This window comes from Coptis chinensis, chromosome 7 (assembly GCF_015680905.1).
Source record: "Coptis chinensis isolate HL-2020 chromosome 7, ASM1568090v1, whole genome shotgun sequence".
NCBI lineage: Eukaryota > Viridiplantae > Streptophyta > Magnoliopsida > Ranunculales > Ranunculaceae > Coptis > Coptis chinensis.
The window spans coordinates 46,899,012-46,924,008 of NC_141462.1; the positions used below are offsets into that span (position 1 = coordinate 46,899,012).

The window sequence follows — 24,997 nt, forward strand, 5'->3', positions numbered from 1 at the left end:
AACTTAATAGTTTTTTAAACAAAAAAACCAGTTGTTGTACTTTTAACATAAAAATCATCAAAATATAAAATATAAAAATTCAAAACGTTTATTTATATATTACGAACTTTTATTTATTAGTGTAATATGTAGTTTTTATAGTATTTAATGTTATAAATAATATTAAAATATAGTTTACAACCTTAAATATATAGTTTTATTTAACTTATTATTGAATGACATAATTATTTATATGAATATTTAAAAAATGACTCATTCGTACAGTATTTTTGTGTTTTTAGCACACATTTTTTAATAAAACTAATAAAAAATAGTGCAAATAGTAAATATCTTATGAAACGAAATGAAGAACCAGAACTGGAAATACCGCTATGAACCGATGGTTATGGGTATAGTTCCATAATTTTAAGAACCGAAACCGTAAAATTAAATAGTTCTTGCTTCTTACAACACTAAGAACTGGACCGTTGACACCCTTAGCTGTATGGGCTGCTAAAGTGTCATATAACACCCCCAAACACCAAAATGTCATTCCAATGAGGCTGCTAAAAGGGTCCTAAATATAGCTGGTGTGATAAATCCAGCTAAATTTGTGGTTTTGTCTAGCAGCTGCCATAATTATGTTCCGGGAGACGGACGACAAAGTTTCAGTCATTTATATGTTAAATTTTGACGGACGGCACACTTTCTACCGTCTGTGCTTTAACTTTCAACTTAAGTTTCGAAAATATTGAACGGACTACACACTTTCTGCTGTAAGTATCAATTTGGCACTTCAACTTTAAAACCTCCATTAGAACTGTTTTTCGGTTTTCACATGCCAAATTTAACTTGCCTAGCTAAACCTACCAAAAAAGCTTAGGTGGCACCTTTTATCAACTCTCCATTGGACTTGCTCTTACCCGCCTAAAGGAAACCAACAAATTCCAAAATGAACCATTGGTGCACCCTGTCGGCTGTCAGTGCCCATATTAGTTTGACTCAAATTGGAAGTGTGGTGGATAGCTATCTGTTTTGATTTGGGGGTTTCTATGTATAAGCGAAATTAGGATTAATTGATAAAGTGGGTTGAAATTAAAGATGTGGGGAATCAATTAAAGAAATGTAGAAAATAATGATTGGGGTTGTGCTGTATTGCCCAAGATACTTCATATTTTGTGTCGTGCCCCGTGTTGGTGTGTCTCGCGGACATACAACTCAAATACGACATCGACACTTTTAGATAAAGAGGTAGAGGATAATGTACATTATTTAAAATATGGCCCAAAAAGATATTATAGAATCGTAACGGCAAAATTTGACTTATAATTACTACACGTCTACCACCATCTTGTAATGCAGTTTTTGTTATAAAAAAATTTAAAATAAAACTAAATGTTAGTTGTGTCCACAAATCTAATTTAGGTATTAGATCCGGATTTCGGAATTCTCGGAATTCCGACAAATCCAAAATCCGAAATTCATCAAATTTCGATCCCTATATATTCTGAATTTCGGTTGATTTCGGAATTATTAAGATTTTGACTCTATATTCGGAATTCCAATTTTTTAAAAAACCAAAATATTAGGCAGAATTCCGACGTTTCGTTCGTAATCACGAACAATGATTATACCATGTCATGTCGAATTCAGTAACAGTGTCCTAATTGGACACTCATACCCGTTGTATGTTAATGGATGAATAAAATCCCCAAACATATAGAGATTAAGTCCCTTCTTTATTTTTTTTTTTTTTTTCAATAAACATCACCCATATATTACGTAATTATAAAACCATAGGTACCAGATTCTGTTCCAGGATACACTTTGGAAGATTACTCATGTTCAGTTGATGGTAAGCCTATCTTGCCAACTCATGAGCATCCTCATCCGACTCCCTACTTACCCAATTAAAACTAATAGAATTGAAAGACAACAAAAGATTGTTTACTGAAGCTCTCAAGCTTTCCAAGGCCCATAAACATGTGTGGCCAGACAAAGCTCTGATTACCTATTAGCAATCCCCTTCAAATCTAACTTCTTTCCATCCAGATGAGATGGCCAAAATCACAGCAACCTCTACCGCTACCATTTCTGCTTCTTCAACAGTTCTGGCTTTGTGCCTCCTGGTCGCTGTACCCACTATGCTACCTACATCATCCCATGCTACGCATCCAGCTACCGCCCATCTTGTCCCTTGTGAGAAGGAAGCATCAAACCTGATAATAACACAATCATTATGTATGCTATGAAAAATATTATTGTAATGTAAATCTGCATCAGGGTTAGAGAGATCAGAACTCTCTTTAGAATAAGCCTGAATACATCTTATAGCATCCATGTTACTTCTCCTAATCACCCTCTCCCTATTCTGATTCCTTCCCTCAAACTTCAACTCATTCCTAGTTTTCCAAAGGTTGTTGAGGAGGCAGCATGCCAAAATTCCTGCCTGTGCCTTCTCCTCCTTATCAGCACTTTGACACCACTTTATAAACTTGCTCACCCACTCTTTGATAGACCCCTTCCTAGGATCATCCACTATTAATCCTAGCTCAGATGCATACCAAATAGTTTTAGACCAGTCACATTCAAAGAACAAATGCAAGTCAGTTTCCAGAGTTTTGAAGCAGAAAGGGCAAGAGAAGTCCCCTGGTATCTTCCTTCCTACTAGCCTATCCCCCACAGGCAAAGCACTCATATATAACTTCCACATAAACATCTGAGTATTAGCTGACAATTTAGATTTCCATATAGTGTTGATAGTGATGGAATTGAAACTGGAAGATTGTCCTTCCCACTCATGTTTATGAAGTCACAGTTAAAATACCAGTCCTATCCTCACACCAAACCATCTTATCCTTACCATCCCCAGTAGGTATAATAAGAACTTCATGGATTTTTTGTGACATAAAATGGTCAAAAAGAGTGTCTAGCTTAGTTGGATCCTTGCCAAAGCCATCCTCCTTGAACAAGTCAGCCACATGCATATCCTGAAGCTGAGGATTCACCACCCCCAGTTCATGGAGAGTCCTTGGTTTCCCATTGCAAATTAACCATGGATCCCTCAAAACTGAGGTGATATTCCCATTATTGATATTCCATACCAACCCTCCACTAATCAGATTGAATACCCTATGTATCCCTTTCCAAAAGAAAGATGCATAGTCAGGAGGCTTCTCCACATCCCCAATCCAGTTTTTACTATATATACTATATAAGGTTTTTGTCCACATAGAGTTCACATCTTTTGCAGCTTTTCAGGGCAGCTTAGCCAACATGGCTATGTTCATATCTCTAGTTTTTCTGAACCCCAGTCCTCCAACTGCTTTGGGTTTGTTTATTGTCCTCCCACCCAATGGTGTGGACACTTTTTGCTTTTTCAATGTCATTCCAAAAGAAGTCTCTGCAAGCTTTATCAATTTTCTCACAGGTTGAGACTGGGATTATATAAGTGGACATGGCATATATTGGCGTTGCTTGTGCCACAGCTTTGATCAAAGTAGCTCTGCCAGCTTGTGACAGAACCTTGGCTTTCTAACCCTTGATCTTTTTATACACTTTGTCCACTAAATACTCAAAGTCTTCTGACTTCTTTTTGGAAAGTATGATAGGAATACCAAGGTATTTCTCCTTGGCTTCAAACTGCCTCATGTTCCAGAACCTTTTGAGCTTGATCTTGTATCTAAAGCCCACATTCCTACTGAAGAACATACTTGACTTATTATAGTTTATTTTCTGTCCAGATGCTTCACAGTATTCACTTAGGGTCTTTTTTTAGATGCCCCCATCCTCAAGGTTAGCTTTAGTGAAGATGATAAGATCATCTGCATAAAGTAAATGAGTAATGGGGGGATCCTCTCTTAACCTTAATGTCATGTATCTTGCCTTCTTGTTCATCTCTGGCTATCATTCTTGATAAAGCTTCAGAGACCAAAATAAAAAAGTAAGGAGACAGAGGGTCCCCTTGTCTGAGCCCTCTTTCAGGCTTAAACTTATTGAGAGGGGACCCATTCAACAACACTTGAAAAGACACAGTAGATAGACATTGGGAAATCAAAGACCTCCATCTATCACTGAATCCAAGTTTGGCAAGAATATTATTAAGAAAAGACCACTCCACTCTATCATAGGCCTTAGCCATGTCCATCTTCAAGGCAACCCAGCCATCATGTTTCTTATTTCTCATGACCTTCATATTATGAAAAAGCTCACAAGCCAACCCAGTATTATCCCCAATATTTCTCCCTTTGATAAAAGCACCTTGAAAATGAGAAATAATTTTATTAATATGACACTTAAGTATATTAGCCAAAATGTTCGAAATGATTTTATAACAGAAATTGCATAGACTTATAGGTCTAAATTTGGAAATATGATCTAGGTTAGAAATCTTGAGTATCAAAGTTATGAAAGCCTCATTAAACGAGGGATTAAGAATCCCAGATATGAAAAAACTTTGTACAAAAGCAATAATGCTAGTTCCAACAATGTCCCAGCACTTTTGAAAGAACACCCCCTGGAATATATCCATCAGGTCTAGGGTCTTTAAGACTCCCAAACTTCTTAACAACTCTCCAAATATCATCTTTGGTAGGTACAGCAGTAAGTAAATCATTTTCCTTATCTGTTATACAAGGGGAAAACAGATCAAGAATACTTTCATTTGACTCAGGAGAGTCAGAAGCAAAAATATTGGTGAAGTAGTTATTAACATTAACTCTTACTTCTTCTTCACCAATGCTCGAATCTCCCTCATCATTTTTAAGTTTTTCTATTATGTTTTTTCTCCTTCTATAGATAGTGGAAAGATGAAAAAACTTAGTGTTCCTCCCTCCATCTTTGATCCAATGATTGGTTGACTTTTGCTTCCAAAAACTCTCTTCCTTGATCAACCAATCTATCAGAAGGGCCTTCAGCCTCTTGGATTCCTCATAGTTCTTCTTAGAGAAAGGTTTTGACAAAACCTTACTCAAAAGCTTTTGAGTATCCTTATTATTAGTAAAGATATTGCCAAAAACCTTTTTATGCCAACTAGTAAGATTATTCTGAGTAGTTTTGATCTTATGCAAAACATTCCAGTCAGGCATGTCATGCATAATAGACCCCCAAGCTTTATCAATCACAGGCATGCAAGTATCATCAAGCAACCATATGTTATAAAATCTAAAAGGCTTTTCATGCTTCACATCAGTTAGATCATTATTTAAGTTTATCAGGATAGATAGATGATCAGAGATTGCATTCACCAGGGTTTTTACAATCATCTTAGGAAACAGCATTAACCAAGAATTAGTAGCCATAGCTCGGTCCAATCTTTCCAGAATATGGTCATGCACCTTCCTGTTATTACTCCAGGTGAACTTAACCCCCCCTGTATCCTAAATCTATCAAGCCTAAGTCATCAATCATCTTATTAAAATCTAACATGCTTTTATTCATAATACTATTCCCTCCTACCTTTTCGTCTAAAGATGCGATAACATTAAAGTCGCCAAAGAGACACCAAGGGCCTGGAACAAGCGGAGCCAAATCTCTCAACTCATCCCAAACCCTTTTTCTGTGACATGCTACTGGATTACCATAGACAAATGTGAAAAACCAAGGCTCATTATGATGATAGTTAGAAAGTTTACTGTCACACGGTTTACGTGTGGCTCCCAAGATATCCAAGTCCACATCCTCTTTCCAAATGATGACATAACCCTCCACTAAGCCCCCCGTGAGCGGTAATCGGAAGGTTCCCATACTTTATCATCCTACTAATCTTACTCATTCTACTACTGCAAGCTTTTGTTTCAGAAAGATAAATTATATCAGGATTGTATTTCCCCATGAGGTCCTTTATTTGTTGAATCACCGTGGTGGTACCCATCCCCCGGCAATTCCAGGCATATATACTCATTGGGGTGAAGGCGGCTGTGAAGGGACAGCCACAGCGAACCCTGGGGGAGAACCACACAGACCCCCACTGCTTGCCTTATCATTCCCAGATACATTCATCCTATTTTCCCTAGTACTTGAGCTTTCCCCTGTTTGAAAATTATTGTTTCCTAGAAAGCTATCATGAACATTATGAAATTGAAAACGTTGTGCTACATATGATGCATCCACTACTAACGGGGTAGGCTGGGTATCAAACCTCTCAGTATCTATCTCATATCCTAGCAGACCTTGCATACCATAATGATTCTCATCCATCTGTTGATGTGGTTGTTCCAGAACTTGATTCCCAACGTTAAGCACCATCATTGAGAGATCAGGGATGTTGTTCTGGTCTTCAAAGATCACCGATTCATCAGACCCATCCGAATCCGATGACGACAGAGTGTCATCCATTTCATTTGACTGCCATGGTGATGGCTCAAAAGAGATAGCTTGCCATAAGAGTCAGATGGATATTGTGACCCCGCAGAGTCAGTGGATATTGGAATAATATGTGCATCTTCTGGGATCAGCTCATTCCCCAGACCTCTCCTTCTCATCTCATATGCATAACGTTTTGCTTTTTTAGATCTCCCTTCTATTACTCTCACACTTCTCCTCACCCAATTTCTATCCCCATTTTGTGCCATATCTTCCTCTTCTCTAATGCCTTCTAGCTTTCTTTTGGTTCCAATGGATATACTACATCCGAATCCAGCCTTTATCCCCCCTATATTTGATCTCCTCTTCACTCCTTTCGATGCCATAGTCTTGAATCCCCTACCACGTGTAGATTTGCTATTGAATTGATAGATGTGCGCTTGACCATCTTGGATAAAGTTCCCTCCTTTTAAAGTATCTGCCTTATCAACTTGTATTGGGTTAACCTTGGAACTAGTAGGATTTAAGAAACCCATCAGATTATCTGTGCGACCTCCTCCTAGTTCCAAAGCCTCTTGTGTAGATTTGCTACTAGTCTGACCCATCATGCTCAACACCATGCCTTGTTCTGAACTGTTCTCAGAGTCATAGCTAAGTTGTTGTCCCCTATTAGAAATGGGTAGGTTTACCCTAGTTGGGCCTGCCACCACCATGATACCTACTATGCTCTCCGGGCTTCTGTTTAATTCTCGGACCATATCGACATCTACCAGCCCACCCAAAGCATCTGAGCCTGGGCCTAACAGGCATGGTTCCTTTGGTCTACTTTCGTTTATGCCTCCCTTTCGACTGTTATGTGCCTTAGAAATACTAGTCGTTATATTATCCGTTGGCCCAGTACTCTTGGACTTATCTGCTTTGTCAGCTCCTATTTCTCCATCATTGTCTCGACTTCCCCTCACAGCTGGTGACATGGTTTTCTACCATCTTTCTTGTCTTGCTCTAACGGTATACTTTCTTCCTCCAAACTCCTGGGCTTCTCCTCCGATCGCCGGCGTTTCATCAAACCGGAGTTTTTTTGGTGTTCCTGAAATAGATATAGACTATTTTCCAGTATATGTTATCCCATTATAGAACATATTGGCTCGAATCTGACTGGTGAAAAAGGGTTTGATATCCTTCGGCGATCCGCCACACTTCATCAAATCGTATCGGTGTTGTGCCCGTATTCTACAAGTGTACTGGTCGTGTCCAATAACTCCACAGAAGAAGCAAAAGACTTCTAGTTTCTCATACTTGAACCTTACCGTCATCATTTCATCTGTCTCTAGCCTGACCTTTTTATCTTTGGACAACCTTTCTTTGATATCCAGAACCACCCTGACTCTTGCCACCGGTTTGCTAAACTCTGGTGGACAAGATATATCAGCCGCAAAGACTATACCCAAATCTACTCCTATTTTCCACACATTCTCTTTATTAATTCTAACTTTTGGTAGATCCCAGATCTAGACCCATAAATTAACAAAATCAAAGAGATGCTCCTCAACCTTGTTCACCCTTGTCCATTCCTTCACTGAGAAGATATAACCATTCAGGACCCAAGGCCCATTCTCTAAAACATGCTTGCGTTCTTTATCATCAACGAAGACAATTTTCACATGTTCTCTATCAATGAGATATACTGTTATCTTATTCTTAGTTTGCCAGGTCCTATGTAGGTCCTCACCCAAACCTTCCAAATTGATAGGATTTCCCCCATACATCTTCCCCACTATCGTAAGAGAGGCATTGACTGGTTCCTCCTCATTCAAACAGTTTATATCCACTACTGCTTCTTTCCTTGCAAAGAAGAGATTGTGCATATCCTTCTGTAACTACTAGATCTTGTCTTGCTTTTCTGTGTTTCCACTAGAGGACTCCCCCCTCATCATCTCGTGACTAGACATAACTCTAAGTAGGTGCTTATCTTTTTTTTGTTCGTAACCATGTGCTTATCTCCTATAAGCTACATATGGGGATTGATTGGATTGACCAAATCTGCCTCCAATAAGGAGACAATTGATTCTATGAGAGGGTAGTTCGAATTTGAATTGTTTCCCCCTTTGGGCTATGGGGGAATGAATCTAGACATTTAGCTTGGCAGATGGGCTCAACCTCTAATCCGGTCATCCCTGACCTTTGATCAATTAATCCTAGTCAAAGGGGTATTTCGGTCATTCCCAATCAATGTCGAATTTTGGTCAAACCTAGTCAAGCATGGTCAAAGTTATCCCAATTAGCAGTTTGATCAAGGACCAGTCAGTTGCTTGAGACTTTAACCTAGTTGCTGGTGTGCAAGTATATATGGAGATCTAGTCAAGCACACTAGATGCATGATCTAGCTGTAAAACAGCGGTCGGGTTTGTCATTTCGTTCACATTTCAATAAAATTGCAAAATATTTCATCTCAATGATTTTAATAAGTTTTGTTGTTTGATAAGTTCATTTTATTCTTCCTAGAACTCATAGACAAGTCTAATAGAAGAAAACTTGATCCCTAACATGTATGACTCATCTCTAAGCTCATACATGCTAGCAAGTGGAACCAAAGCAATGACTTATCTCTAAGCTCATCACTTTGATCCCTAACTAGACACTACACCAACTATCATTTTGGGATAGGATGTAGGTCTAGTTGTTCTTCCTAAACAACTTACCAAACCAACAACGAAGATTTTCCCTCACATGAGTTTTATTAACTCCCTAAACGGATATAATTCTCACTCGGGTAGAGTTTCCGCTCTGAGATCACATAACTAAAGTTTTATTCTAATTAACAGAAAATAAAACTGAATTAAAAACATTTTAATTAAAAATTGGAAATTAAATTCTTCATTACACTAGGAAAGCAGTAAACTACTCTACTCCTACTTGATGGAATGCTAACCATTCCATGAGAAAAACTAAAACTAGACCCTTCTATTTATAGTTGAATGGATGGTCGGATCGAATCTCAGAAATCTGATCCAACGACTGAGATTTGATCACTATTCAACTTTTTGACTTTAAGGAATAGTAATCACTATTTGACACTATTCAACATTATTTGACACTATTCGGAACTATTCATCTTTTGACTTTACAAAAAGTTAAATAATAAAAAATCTAAAATATCTACGTCGTCTTCGATGAATAGGGACGTGCTTGGCTTTATTTCTGATTTCAAACCATATATCCATTTTGTAAAAGTAATATACTGTTGTGTAGAGTTTTCTGCACTGATCATTTTGACAGGTCATATGCTTCAATCGGAGTTAGGAGACGAAAGATGTCACCATTTGAACTTTCTACTGATTTTCGGACTGTTACAAGTCAGTTTGACCAAGTCTTGACCCGAACATGACTCCTTTGGCTAGCTCAAGAACTCAAGTTTGGATTATTCAACTTGTTTCATGGTTTTCTGAGTCCATGAGCTTTGCTGGCAAATTGTAGCTTTAAATGAGCTGATACTGAAGATTTCAAGTCCAACCTTTATTCGGCTGTATTTCATGCTAAAACGCAGGTTCTATGTGTATTTTATCGTTGACTGTTGAAACCTGTGAAAACATGAAAATACAATTAATTTACATTTATTAAACACATAATTGACCCAAATGTAATGTCTCTGCGGGGTTTAAAACACAATTTTGGATACTTATCAATGCACATGCGTAGGCTTGCCTGCTTCTAGGCCCACTGAACCATGTATCCTAGTGCTACCATGTTTGCGTGAAATTTTGGGTATTCACACACGGGTAGATCTATTCATGGAGCAGACCTCCCCAAAATTTAGATTTAAATAAATAAAAATAAAAAATAGTAGTGTTAGAGCATCTTTAGGTGAGATACTATCTTAGCATCAAACACCAAATTAAAATTTGGTGTTTTTTCATCTTCAGGAGATACACATGTTGATGAAAACACCAAAAAAACAACAAACCAAACACCAAATCGCCCAAAATTTGGTTCAAGCTTTGGTGTTGTATCAAATCTCTCTCGCGGTTTTGGAAAAACCGCACGGTCTTTCTAACACCGCATGGGGTTGGGCTAAACAGTGGGCTTCAAAACCGCACGAGAGATTGGGAAAGAAAAGAAAGAAGAAAGTTGATGTGCGACATATCACGCGGTTTTTGGAAAACCGCGTGGGCTTGGGCTTCAGTGGCGCGGTTTTGAGAAAGTCGCGTGGGCTATATGGCGCGGTTTATCCAAAAGTGCGTTATTTGATGTCGAATATTTGATGTTTCTCCTGAAGTTGGTTAGTATTTTTTTGGTTTGGTATTTGGTTTGGTTCAAAATTTTGGTGTTTTCTTGGTTTCTTTCCTAAAGATGCTCTTAGTGTGTTACTATCCTACCTTAGGCCTACAGTTTATATTTTGTGCACACCCATAAACCCATAGTCCTTCTTTCCAGGTTTGTCATTTTTTATTCTTGCAAACTTCATTTTCCATTATTTATGTAACCAATTTATAGAATTAATTACTAACTTTCCTAAACTCAATTTGCTATTGCCTTAATTTTAGTTGAATACTTACACTTTTCATAATTTTATGTTAAGTTGTTTATAAACTATATGTAAAGTGACTATGTTATTAGTTTATGGGAGATTGGGAGCAAGAATACATTTTCTAATGGAAACTTAAAAGATTTAAATTGGTATGTTTTTTAAAGTATTGGGAAGACTTATAGTCTATATTAGGTTAGGCTTTAAGGAATAAATAAAAATTTTTTTATAGTGACATGCAATTGATTTTTGCATAGATATCAATAAGTTCCTTATAAGGAAGCCTATTCCTGATCAATCACCCGTGCCCGTGGTAGTAGAAGATACTCCCCCTTAATCAAGTGCAACATGCGCTAAAGCGAAACTGCGTGGAGAATTCCTTATGGGGAATTTATCGTTAGTAGTCACATTCTGTGGTGCTCTACTTGGTTGAAATTCCTGACTCTGCCACTGTTCACACACCCTGAGTTTTAAACTCGAATGTAAACATATCATGTGTGCAACCCACGAAATAAATAAACACTACCTAATGCTTCCAATAAAAAAAGGGTACGTCAATACAATATGTACTACGGGTTTGAGAATATTGGTTCGATCAAGACTTCACACTTAGGGTGCGTTTGTTTACTCACTTAGTTAAGGAAAGGAAAGGAAAACTATAGAATGGTCACTTTGGAATAAAATGGAATGAAAACTAAATTTTGGTATTGTATGTTTGGTAAAATGGGGAAAAGAAAGGAAAACCAATGGATGAAATAAACCATGTTTGTTATGCAAATACTAAAGAAAAGAAAGAAAAATGGAAATGGGTTTATTTATATTTATATTTTTCTCTTTCCTATTTCATTTTCCATTTCATGTTTGTTATTCGAAAACTAAAGAAAGGAAAGGAAAACAACCATTTTCCTTTTCCTTTTCCTTTTTCCTCTCAAATCCGTGGGTTGACCCTCGGAATAAAAAAAAAACCTTCCCATTCCATAGTTTTGTCTCCACATGAGAAAGACTATAGGGCGTGTTTGTTCCACCTTTTCCATAGTATTTTTGCTATTTAGGGAAAGGAAAAGGAGAAAAAAACCAGGGAAATGGAAATGGTTTTGTCCATGGTCCACCTTTTCCATAGTATTTTTGCTATTTGTTTGCCCATGAAAAGGAAAGGAGACACTATTTTTGCCTTTCCATGCAAAACAAAAAAAACCTATGGAAATGGAAATGGTTTTGAGTCCATGGTCCGGACCTAAAATTTTAAGGAAAAATAAAAAAAAAAAAAAACAATAAGCAATTTACTTTTTTCCTTTCAAACAGATTTCATTAGTTTACATATTTTTACCAAACAGACACTATTTTCCTTTCCATGGCAAACAAACACACCAAACTTATGGAAAAAGTGGACCACTTTATGCTTTTGTTCATTTTTTTTTTCCAAAGAAAAATAGTTTTTTTCCTTTCCATTAGTTTTTTCGAAACCAAACACATTTATTTTTTCAAAAAACTAATAAAACGCAGCCTTAGGCTTCTAAATAAATACAAGTTTCATTTTAAGCATTTCAAAATAGAGAAGGAAGCCAGATACCTAATTGAAAAGTAAGACAAAACTAGCTACACAAACACTGGATGGATATATAAGTCCATTCCCGTTCTTTCATTAAGCAGGCAATGCGTATACAAGTCTGTACACCAATACACCATGTGCTAATCTATAATCAAGAGCTAAAAAAGTCCCGAAAAAACAAAACGTCTCGACCAAAAACCACTTGATAGCCGTAACAAATAGGCAAATGGAATGTACTCGATCTCCAATACTACTAGGGATGTAATGTTCTAGTGATACTTGCTGGGTTTTGTCCATATGTGCAAGTCCCTCTAGGCTCTTGTACCTCTCTTTTACTAATATATATATATATATATATATATAGGTAGTGTTATGGCAAAATCTGCCTGACTCAATGGGGTATCTGTGATAAACTAACGGGAATGGAGATCGAGCCCATCTATGTAGCTCTGGTTGGTAGAGAATCTTGGACTTGCTGCCTTGCTGGGTGTATAAGTCGAACTGTTTGGACTGGTGGCTGTTAGGGCTATGTATGGTATGAATGAACTACTACCCATTATCATTGCATCAGGAAAAAAAAATGAACCACTACTTATCAGAAAAGGGGTAAAAAGTTTAACTTACATAACAGAAGTGCAGATGCACACCAGCTAGTGAAACTCGCCTTGGAGTGTTTGGCCGCCATGGATGGAACACGTTTAAGCTCATGAATTGAGAAACCCCCATCTTGGCTGATAAGACAGAATTACTTGTCGTATCATGAGAGAATTGGTACTCCATAAGCTCTGTAAAATTTTATGACTGTACAGTTGATTTTAGCTAGTAAGGTGATATAATCATGTAGTTTGATTTTGGTTTGTACCTTGTTTTTGTTGATTGAATATATAGGATAAGCTATCTCTATCTCAATAGTTGATTTCTCCGATTAAGAGGGATGCGATGTTTTGGATTAGTCGAATACAACCCTTCGTAGTTAATAAAGTTATACAGAAAGCTATACAAGAAAAATCTTTCATTGGGTAATAACACCAAAAAAGACTACTTCTATGTTTGTTTCCAAGGCAGAAGTTATAACTAAAACAGGGGAGCAAAAAGATAAGAGTAAATCCTACAAAAAAATGTGATTCCAGTAAAAAGTGCAAAGTATCAACTCAACTGAATATATGTCACCATTCGGTAGAAATTACCGTAGAAAGTGGAGAAATATCCTTAAGACTCATCCCCTGTTTTATTTCAAATACTTCCCTGGAAAACAAAGTTTACAGAAACAACCACAGTACAGCCATGAGCTATCGTACCACCAGTAAAAGAAAAGAGTCTAGGCTGTCAAGGTGATCAATCTTTACCTCGGAGCCATCGGGAACTGAAGCTAGAAGCTGCAAAATTCGTGAAAAGTATAGAAGCTTTTCAAACTGAAGAAGCAATGTATTGAATCGGCTTCTTGATCCATACGAATACATCCGAAAGCAAATCCATAATATAAAATGAAAAAATTCACGTAGAGCAGATCAAGTAGAATATGAAATTGGAATCCCAGATAAGCAGCCAAATCCAGTACATGATCAAAAGCTGCCTACCAGGACTATCACACTACTTCAAAAAGAATCTTCTTAGTTGGAAATATTACATTGGACAGAAGGAAATTCCATAAACTCATCAGAAACAGGGACAAGTAGGAGTCTAGGAGAGTACTACATGATGCAAAGTTTCAGGGGATCCGGGCCTGCAGGCACCGTGAAGGCGTGAACATAAACTTCCATAATCTCAATAAAGTGTTCCAGGCTGGAGATCGAGAGGTAGGAAGGATTGGGAGAGACTCAGTGACGTGAAGAATGTGGTCTTTCGGGGTCTGTATGTTTTGATAACCAGAAAATTAGTCTAGAGGAGTTAGTTATAAATATTTAGTAGTCCTAAGACTCCTCTTAAATTTGTTTAGAATTTAATACCCCAATTTGACCAGAATATGAAACTAACCACCTGTTATCCAACTTTACCAGGAATAGACGAAAATATTCTCATTTGGAAACAAACATAACGGACCATCTACCCAGTAATATAGTGAGATACAAAACAAAAAATTCACTTATAACTACCTGCCTTCACATTTAAAAATGCATATAATGAAAAGAGGACATCTAGGGCGCATCAGAGTGTATGAGTGCACAGGAATGAGAGCCCTTGGACAGTACTTCTTTGCTGCAATACACTAGTACTGTGCCTATATGAGTGGCCCAGATGTTATACGCTGAGTACACCTTACGCACACTAGTTTTTCGGTAATGAAAAAACTAAAAATATTATGCCTCCAATATTTTGTGGAGGCATTTGACACTAGTCGTTAAGTCTAAACTCCAAACCACTAGACACTAAACCCAAAATCATTATAAACTAGACCCTAAGCCTAAACCCTAAATCTTAAGACACTAAACCATAACCCCTATAAACTAGACCCTAAGCCTAAAACCTAAACCTTAAGACACTAAACCCTAATCCCTATATCCTAAATTTATAAACATTAAACCCTAAACCAACCCGTTTCATTTAATAGTAGTTAATCAAACCCACAAAATAAATAATTAAATACATTTTGTATCTGCATTTTAAAATGCGTGGTGTGTATGCATTTTAAAATGTATAAGTTTATAACGTGGTGCATCTGCATTTTAAAATATATAAGTTTATAACATGGTGCATCTGCATTTTAAAATGTATAAGTTTATAACGTCCACATTCGGATGAAAACAGGTAGTGTCAAATTTAACTTTTGGAGCAATACACGGTACTTTTTGCTAAATTCTATTCAAACCCAAAATCTACTATTTTTGTTCTAGTAGTTATTTTATCTAAAAGTAGTTATCTTATTCAATCTTATTCTGGTAGTTATCTTATCAATAAGTAGTTATCTTGGAAGGGTGAAAAAGAGAATAATTTATATTAAAAAATAACAGGTGGCACCTGGTCTCGAGTCAAAAGCTTAGATTCTAAAGATTTTCTATAAAAAAACACTTATGGCGGATAAAAACAATATAGGGGTATTAAAACCCAAAAAAACTATGGATAGGGCTTTTGAGTTGTTTTTTTTTAAAATGAGACTCTCTAGCCCAATTTCTTGTTTTGATAACTAACCCCGTCCAACTCTCTACCTAACATTTGGCATGATATTCACAAAGCACGTGAGCGACCTTGTTAATGGGACCACATGAGCATGCGTTAACGAAACTAGCAAAAGGCACGTGCTGCGCATGTATTCAACTGTGCAGCCGTTTTGTTTAACCCCACCAATGAAGACAAATGGCAAAGTTTAGATATTCAAAAAAACAAAAGAAAATTACAATTATATACCTTTATAACATATGTGAAAAAAACTATTTTATCTCTATTTGTTTGATTTTTCCAGACATAAGGCCCATTATGATTAGAAATTAATTTAAAAAACTATAAAACTATAATTTTACTCCTATAAAATGACAAAAATAAAAGTAAAAAATAAAAGAAAATGTGAAATTACCAAACTACCCCTGTCACATACGTGAAAACACTATTCATCCTACCCCATATTTTTTGGTATAGTAAAATAATAATAATTAAATTAATTAATTAAATAAATATTAAACTTTGGTCTTATTAGATAATCGTCACGAGGTTTTGGTAATAAACTTGTAGGGGTCTCACTACACCATAATAGTTTGTTTGTGACAGGGGCTTTTTTCGTTTTGTGATTCCAAATAGGCGTCAGAAAATTTGTGACGCCATTATGGCATCACTGTGGGTTTTGCGGTCACAATTAATCAAATAATTCATTTAATTTATTTAAGAAATGTTTAGAAAATATATTGACGGCAAGGTGGCGTCAAAGAATTTAATTTACCAATGCACGTGTTGGGCATGTGCGACAGGACGAGGCGTCAACACCAAAATGTGTCCAAAGACTTCGATTTCTTCTCGACCTCAACTTAAGAACACCAAATGAGAAACCCTTCTTCTCCACCTTTCTCGATCTATTCGTATTCCACTTGTTTATGTTTTTCCCAAAATTACACTTAACATGGATAAAGGGGTCTCAAAACCACTCGATCCAAAAAAAAAAAAAAAAAAAAAAAACTTAAAATAGGGCAAAAAAACATAGCGCTAAATCTCTCTCTTTTCAATCGTCACTAGGGTTTCTTCTCTACGTCTCTCATGGATACAGTTGCAAGGCTCACTTCCAAAAAATCGTCCTGCTCACTACGTGTTCGATTCATCTGGTAAGAATTCCTCGTTCATTGAGTCTCTGGTCGTAGTTTGCAACACCTTTACCCAAATTTTAGTCAGAAACTCATTGGAAAGGACTATTTCTCTGCAGTATGTAAATACAAAAAGTCAAAAACTATCCAATCTTCTCAGAAAGAGGTTTACAGCACCTAATTGGGTCAAGGTTAGTGACTAACTCTATATTTATTTGGTTTTTAAAGAAGGATTTAGGAGAAGATGACTACTTTGCTGAATGATTTAACAGCACAAGGAGTCAAGAGAAGTTCATATGTCTGTTGATATACTTCTTCAAGAGGTATGTAAATCTTTAAATCTTGCTCTTCTATCTTGATGAGAAGAGGTAGGGGGTGGAGAGAGAGGGACAAGAAAGAAGGAGGGGGGGGGGGTTACTGCTGCATTTGTATTACTTTTTGTTTCTTCGAATTTAATGTTCCACCATGGTTTAAAAACCATAACAATACTATGTTAATTCAATGCAAGTGTCAATAACACGACTCTTCTGATTCTCATGTTTTTTATATCTAGAAGCCATAAGAATAGAAGCAAAGCAGATTTTACCCCATGGAGTTCTCAGGAAGCATCGTCGATCTGACAGCAATAGGAGCACCACTTCCTCCCGAAAGATAAAAGTAGTCATTCTAATACTCAACGTGCCAGGAGCCAACTTTTAGAGAACCACCTTGCAAAATTGTTTGAGCATAAAATGGAGATTTTTACCAAAATAGAATACACACAAGTATTTATTTTCCCGCTATTGGTAAATTTAATTGTTTTATGAACTATAAATTACTGTGTGATTTGTGGGGTTTGAATTCACAAGTGATATCATAATTTCCAGGAATTGATGATATCGACTATCGTAAAACTTTGCCTTAAGAGCATGCAATAATTTGTACGTCTCCAAACATTTAATTGGAGTGGATTTCAGCAAATTCAGTTGGATATCCAATTTCCTCAGACTCCTTTAAAAGAAATTGCTGAAGATGAAGCTGCCATTGACTTCTTGTTGGATGAGGTAAAAAAACCAGATTACATTCACTGGGGAGGGAGGGGTTTAGTTGTCAAATGAATCAAGGTGTATATAGGATCATTTTTCAAAAACTTTGTCGAGTTCGACTGCGTGTATATGGTTTGGTAGAATTGTGTAAAATGAAGATATCACTTGTTGATTGTCAATGTTAGATGTTGCAGCTTCTTATTGTTAGAAAGTACGTTTTTTTTTTCCTTACTTTGGATGTTGTTGTTTCTTAATATATTATTATTATACTTGTTTTTGTTACTGTAGTTGTTTCAAGAAGCACCTGCTTCTACACTTGAGAAAGTACCATGGGAACAAGTGGTTGCAATGGCAGACCAAGTATCAAAACAAGCTACAATAGGTATTATCCTCTATTTATTTTTTGAGAATTTGTGACTTGGGGGATTCTTTTCATATGTACTTGGAGTAATACCTTTAGTATCTGTTTGTGGGGGGTAGGTATAGAAGTAATTTTGTTATGTACTTTGTTAATAATGAGAGGTGAGGCATGAATTTAATTGATGGTATGATGGTTGCATGTGGATTAAGTAATTAAGTGTGGCTTCTTTACTGTTTTACCTGAGAAATTATTTGTGGGTGTGGGTTCTGCGAATGTAAGCATAGAGAAATGTGGTAGGATGTTGGGGAAGGTCTATGAGGGAAGTGCGCTATGTTGCTTATAAAGGAACCTAAATGTTGACTTTTAGCATCAGACTGTGTAGTCCCACACCACCGCAATGCGCCCTCAAAGTTCCATTAGTATTATGTTGTGAAGTGGCCATTAATTATAGCTATTACTTCATGGCTTTAAAGTATTCCATGGTCTCGGGCTGCTAACAAGTATCCCCATGTGTTGCTCCCAGTATAGCCTTCTCTCAGGTAAGAAAAAGTCCTAGCAATAAGAAACGGTGTTATCCTGCTCTTTCGAGGACTAGTGTTCATCTTATGGAAATACCCTGGCACAACTTAGGCCAATCTCGTGTTACTACTCAAGATTACATTATTGGGTAGCGAAAAACTCGGGGACGCTCCTTATTTTATCTCATTACTTTTTATCTTATATTTTTAGCATAAAATTTAATTTGTTTTAGCATATAAATTGAGTGGGGACTTAATTTTAAACGTATGTTTGGGAAAATCAACATAGTTATACCTCAAGTTGATTTCCCAATTGTTATTGAGTTTAGCTTTGTACGTGGCATACATCACAATCATGTTGATGAAAAAGAAAATATAGGTAATTTCTAATGGTTCGTCTTCTCCCTGTTTTATGATCACTTCCCATCTTAATATCATATTGATTTTAGTCTTTTTAGACAACTGAGTTAGCCAGGAAAGTTACTATGTATACATGTACTTCTGGAATTAAGTCATTACTCATGGTTGTTTTTTTCTATGCGGTGGGTTGCTATGGAAAGAGGCGCATTGTAATTGCAAGCACTGGAAGAAAACATGAGTGTTTATTTCAAAATGCTTCAGGGGCTCCTCCTACTTTCTCATGGGACTAAAGTTGGTGCTGGACCTACTCTTTCTTCTTGTATCCATGCATTTGCAAAGAAAGTTGTTGAGTGCAGTTTAACATTTTTTAGAGAGGCAGTCTTATCATATGGTAATATTCTCCTTCTTTGCCTGTCTTTTCAACAACATCTGATTTGTATAAATATTAGGAGATATATTGGATAGAACTGCATCTTGGTCTTTCGTTCTTCTTCTCCTTTTCTTGGGTGCTTAATTACTTTAGCTTTTCTATAGCATTACTATGTAGTAAAAGTTTCTTCTTGTTATTTTTTTTCGATGAATGCACTTGTTGTTGTCTGCAAATTGAAAGTGTGAGACTTGTTTGTAGGAATGCGATGATTGAACTTTTAAAAGTTGATGTGTAGATTCTCGCAGTTTGACTCATATCCCGCTGCTAATTGGCACTGTGTGGGAGGCTTGTGAGTCCCTGAAGAAGACTCCCACCACAAACTACACAAGCATTCTGCGAGGCATTACACAGGCAGCAGTATCTGTGAAGGATGTAGTGCGTGAGCTGAAGTTGCTTCAATTTGAACAAGAGCTCAAAGATAGGTAGAATTTACCCGACTTAAGGTTTGCTCAATTGTTATTAGACTTTTTATATGCAACAGTTCTAAGATTTTTGGTATCACTGAGGGAATTCCTCAGCATGATTTGGTATGCCAATCTTTTTCTCAACATGATAGGGTTTTACCTTTTATTAGTTAAGCAATACCTTTGGTACTCATAAAAAATAAACCAAAAACACTTAGGCTTATAAGTCAGAACCAAGGTTATATGCATATATGGAACATAGATGATTGGCTCCTTTTTGTTGTAAACTTTGCCTTTTGTGTGGTAAATCTATGTGGAGCACTTGTGAAAGTTTTCCATTAAGAAAACACTTTTTATAACATATCATGCTTCCTATTTATTTTGTACATAGTCAAGGTTAAATGTTGATAACCATAAAAATGAATAGCTTTACCTACGAAATAAAGCGATGAAACTTCAAAACGCAAGTAAAACTAAACTTATTACCGATGCTCAATTGCTTATAAAAAATATCTATACTCGCAAATATATCGAAATAGAGTGGAGTAAAGGATTCGTTCCACTCCTAGTCCTTTAACATTCAAGTTTTCTACAATTGACGAGTCTATTCAAAGTCTAATGATAGTATTGTGGAAATTATACTACGATGTGAATTCAAATAACAAAATACAAATAACGGAATGACAGAATGACAGAATGCTAAGAGTTGAATCTAGATAAAGAATTAGGGGAATTTGATTCCACCTTGAATCCAACTTAATAAACTAGCATAGATTTGTTGTAAACCAATCCTTACGTTCTTACGATAAGAATTGGTCATTCTAATCCCTAATTATATATGACATTTCTACCAATTCATAACTAGCATGTGAGGTCGTCCACCCATTCTCATGGCGAATCAACGACCTTCTAGAGTGGAATAGATTCTTACAACGATTCTATACTACACAATCAAGTTTTCATCAAGGCTTCATCAAACCCCTCTAATGGAGGTTTAGCCTTGACTCATCAAACTATCATTTCCAATTGAATTAAAACTAGACATAATATAAAAATTTGAACTTTACTAATTTAACTACTCAAGAATTCAATTCGAAATTAAACAACTAAGGAATGAATAACAACCAAGAATTGAAATTAACAAGAACTACTATTTTATTTATCTAATAAATGAAGAACAATGATTCAAATAATTAATCTAAAATAAGGAAAGAAACTAATTAATTAACTAATTGAAATTCAAAAACTAGATCTACAAGCTATTCTAATGGCTACTTTCTATTCTAAACTATCTAACTATATTTTTCTTAAGAGCTAAGTCTTGTTTTATCTAAAGGAGGAGACCAAATCTACAATTTCGTGCATGGGCTGAGGAGCCATGTTTTGGGCCGGAAAATCGAGCCCAAAGCCCAATTTCTTCAGTCCACAGAGCCCGTTTCAGCTGGCTTTGACTTCAGCAGACTTTTCGTCCACTTCTTCTCCTCTGATTGGATCAAGGCTTGGACCATTGGAAATCTCTTTCCGATCTGGTCATTTTGAAGTAAGGTAGGCCCAAATCCGATGCCTGAGTTCAAAGATATGGTCTTCGGAAGTTCTTCTGACTTGTGCACTATTTCTGCCTGTGTTGACTTTTCAGCTTTTGACCGGGCTTTACAAAGGCTTGTCTCCTTGAATCTTGGTCTTTAATCACAGAACTTCTTAGCAACCAACCCTTGCTCCTTTATCTCACCAAAGTGGCACATTTCTGCACATAATTGACTTCAATGCCTGAAATACATAAAAACACGTAATCAGCATTAACTCTTATTTATTACTCGCATAATTGGTCTAAAAGTATGACTGTTAAAGGGTTAAAACTACAGTTTTGGGCTCTTATCAAACCACCCCCAAACAGCATTTTGTTTATCCTCAAGCAAATATGAGAAATTAGAATAAGTGACCAAAAATGGAGTTCTAACTACTCTCGTTTCGCTGAGTGCGATTGCATTGACCATATGCAACAAGACCTTAAACCACTAGAAATTCCCTAGTGGACGAGTTATAGCCTCGTGAGAGTTTTCCAGTGAAGGTACTCACAAACTTCATTTATACTACAACTACTAAGAAATAAAACTACTATTTCCTTATTCATGCTCCAAATTATCTATATATCTCACTAGCAATGAATACAGAATAATCAAGTCAAAACCTAAGCTAATATATGCATAATAATCAATCATCTACAATAAACATATATACAATGAGTAATACTATGAAATGCACTAGCAGGTCCATTTCTGAAAACTCGGAATAACGTCCTTAAGTAGGTCCTCACATAAATGTCAAGACAAAAACCACTCTGATTTTTCTGCTCAAGTTTCGCTACTCCAGTATGCAGTGGGCACAGTGGGCACACTTTATCTTACAATCTCAATGACACAAGGAAGCCGGAGTCGATCAAATACATCTGCCACTTACTATCATACTAACCTATTCCTAATTGAGCTAGAGGTTCTTATTAGGTGTTGCGGGGATTAGGAGATGGTTTAAGAAGGAAAGAAATGGATATTCAAATAGGACAAGTCTGAGATAATAGAGTCTTCATTTTATGTAACTAGAGAAAACCTTGTTTCTTACTTTTGCTTCTACACTTTGTTTCCATCCTTAGCCATATTTTTCTTTTTCTTTGGCTTTTGACTCCTTTTATTCTATTTTTGGAGTTCTAACTCTTTATTTTCTTTTATTTTTATTTATTTTTTATTTATTTGGATGGAAACTTTCTTTTCTTATTTGAAACGACTGACAAATTATTGATTTCAAAGGTCTTTCTCTTTTCTATTCTTCATCTCTATTCTCAGACTTATTCAAAGAATGGGTAGGCTGATAATTTTTTATTTTTTTATTTTTATTTGTTTTGTAACAGGTTAAAGGATTTGCGGTTATGAAAGGCTAAGGAAAGGCTCAGAGGGGCAACTAGCGGAAAATAATTTCATAAGGGTTGAATTTTTGGCTATATCGATCCAAAGAGGGCCTAAATTCTTGCTTAGGATATGGTATAGTGATCAAGCAAGTGGACGTGTGATTTATCTATCCGGATTTTACTTCTCCCTTGTGTCATTTCTCTAATGTTTCACTCATATAAGGCTTTAGACTATATTCTCACAGGATTTGTAAAATAAGAACTCTAGCCTAGGTTTCAGAAACTTACTGCCAAACAATCCTAGATACTCATGTAATATATTTATGGCTAGATGCAAAGATTATTACCTACATATTAACCTAAGTTTCTACAATTTATTCTAATGCAAAAGCTACGTGAGACTTCTAGATTATTCAAAGCATAGAGAAAGAAACAATACCAATATTCCTAAGTGTATAGTATAAACTTTTTATTTTTATTTTTCTGAATTTTTGAAATTTTAACTAGAAATAAATGCATATTATACATATCTATATCCTAATAGATGCTTTAATTACACGTGTTTCTATGCCCCCAAAACAAGAAACATGCTTTGTCCTCAAAGTATTTTAAATAAAGAGGGTAGGAAAATACCATTGAAACGTGTGAAATTCCGGAACATCTGCAAAACAAGGTTATAACATACTAATATAGAAAATAAAACTGACGCAACTCTATAGGAGTTCCACCCGTTATGAGGTAGTAAGAAATTAAATTGCTTGGGACATAAGCAGACCCTAACTGAAACTAAAAATTTTCTGGCACTCCCACTTAATCTTCCTCTTCCTCATCATCCTCTATAAAGAGATGAGGTTCCTTCGCGTCCTACCACGCCATGATAATTTGCCAGGCTTCACACCATTTATCATCTATGGTTGCTAACCTATTAAGCGCCACTTGGTCGGATGGGGTGTAGGGGGCAACCAAATGAGGTTGCACCTACCATCCCGGCCAAGTCATTGCATGGAAAGATCGAATAATAGAATTGGTGGGTCTCACAGTGTCGACGCCAACCCGATCCGTGTAACGGGCACAAAAAACAGGAAAGAAACATAGCATAATACGACAAACTAACACAGGCATAAGAAGATACTTATGCCTCATGTTCTGGGCTCGTGCTAAACTAGACATTAATGTCTTGGGAAGGTCATATAGCAGACGTCCCTCAGCTAGAGCAAAGAAAACATCGCAAGTGGTGTCATTCGCAGAAGAAAAATGCCACTCCCCTAATATGTTTAGCATTATAAAGAACATCACCGTGCCCAGGTTCATGGATAGGCTACCAAGGGCGACGTTATATTCCCCTTGGTCCTCTATCCTAAAGATTCTTCCCCCGTAATACTCATGCAATCCTCATAGTTATAGAGGTACATATTATCTACCAAATAGGTCCATGAGTCTTGTATTTTAGCGGGCATAGCAAGTCCGAGAGCAAATACTAACAAGAACCTGGTAATTTCCATCGTTTCATCCTCAATGGTGATAGAGAACACTGGTTCTCCATCCGGTCTATCAAAGAATGTACAATTATCATAAAAATAAGATGTAAGTGCAGGAGAATAAAGTTCATCAGGACTTAGCATTAGTGGTTCCCAGCCTGCTTGGATGATCACCTCGCAAAACCAAGCACCATAGGTGTCGCTCGAAAACAAATCTTTGAAAGATTGCTCGGGGATGACTTTAGGAGTTTTCATCTCAAAACTACCTTCTGGAACAGCTGCAACTATCTTAAAGCAACCCACAAAAAATTGGATTTTTTTCTTGCCCACAGGGGTCAGGGTGCAGGGTGTGCTCAAGATAAGCCTGGGATGGGCGCAGGGTGCGCTCTGGTGAATTTCGAGTTCCAGGCACTTGGGCACAGGGGGTGCTCACTTTTAGCCTGGGATGGGCGCGGAGTGCGCTCTGGATGAAAACTAGAATTCCAGCGTTTTGGGCGCAGGTGGCGCTCGGGTTTGGGTTGGAGAGAGAGTGAGGTCGTTTTCAGGGTAGAATTTTTTTGTGGGATGAGAGCGCAAGTAAGCTCCTGGGCGAAAAGGCGCGGAGAGTCAGGAGCATACGCTTGAAGTCTTGAAGGAAAAAATGAGGTAAATTGAGAGGGAAACGTGAGAGATGAATGTGAGATGTAGTTGGGGTTGTGAGTGTAGAATGAATGAAGTTTTTATAGGTTTTAAATTGCTAAAACGAATCGGGAAGTTGCCAAAAAGCTTTAAGGCAATTGCCGGAAACAATAAAATTTCCAAAACCGAAAATGGAAACAACTCATATTCTTGATTCTAAAACAACCCTAATATCTTTTATGTTGAATTTAGGATAGAAACTGCCTAACTTATCGAGATTTCATCCTAGCACAATATCTATTCATAGATATGCCCATATCGGCAATAT

General features: G+C 36.7%; 1 protein-coding gene across 1 annotated transcript; it reads left to right on the plus strand.

Annotated features, from left to right (window-relative positions):
* Window positions 1-16,300: 16,300 nt before the first annotated feature.
* On the plus strand, window positions 16,301-22,975 carry LOC147487715 (uncharacterized). The gene is made up of 7 exons (XM_086571654.1): window positions 16,301-16,597; window positions 16,696-16,899; window positions 17,890-18,014; window positions 18,507-18,511; window positions 19,061-19,231; window positions 19,506-19,692; window positions 22,577-22,975. The coding sequence occupies exons 2-7, from the start codon at window positions 16,873-16,875 to the stop codon at window positions 22,596-22,598; spliced, it is 537 nt and encodes a 178-aa protein (XP_086427780.1). The 5' UTR covers window positions 16,301-16,597; window positions 16,696-16,872; the 3' UTR covers window positions 22,599-22,975.
* Window positions 22,976-24,997: the final 2,022 nt, after the last annotated feature.

Bases quoted from the DNA above. Each gene is read 5' to 3' on its own strand.
- LOC147487715 (XM_086571654.1), top strand. From the start codon at position 16,873: ATGTCTGTTGATATACTTCTTCAAGAG. The intron at 16,900-17,889 runs GTATGTAAATCT...TTGTTACTGTAG, and splicing joins TTGATATACTTCTTCAAGAG to TTGTTTCAAGAAGCACCTGC. The intron at 19,232-19,505 runs GTAATATTCTCC...GTTGATGTGTAG, and splicing joins AGAGGCAGTCTTATCATATG to ATTCTCGCAGTTTGACTCAT.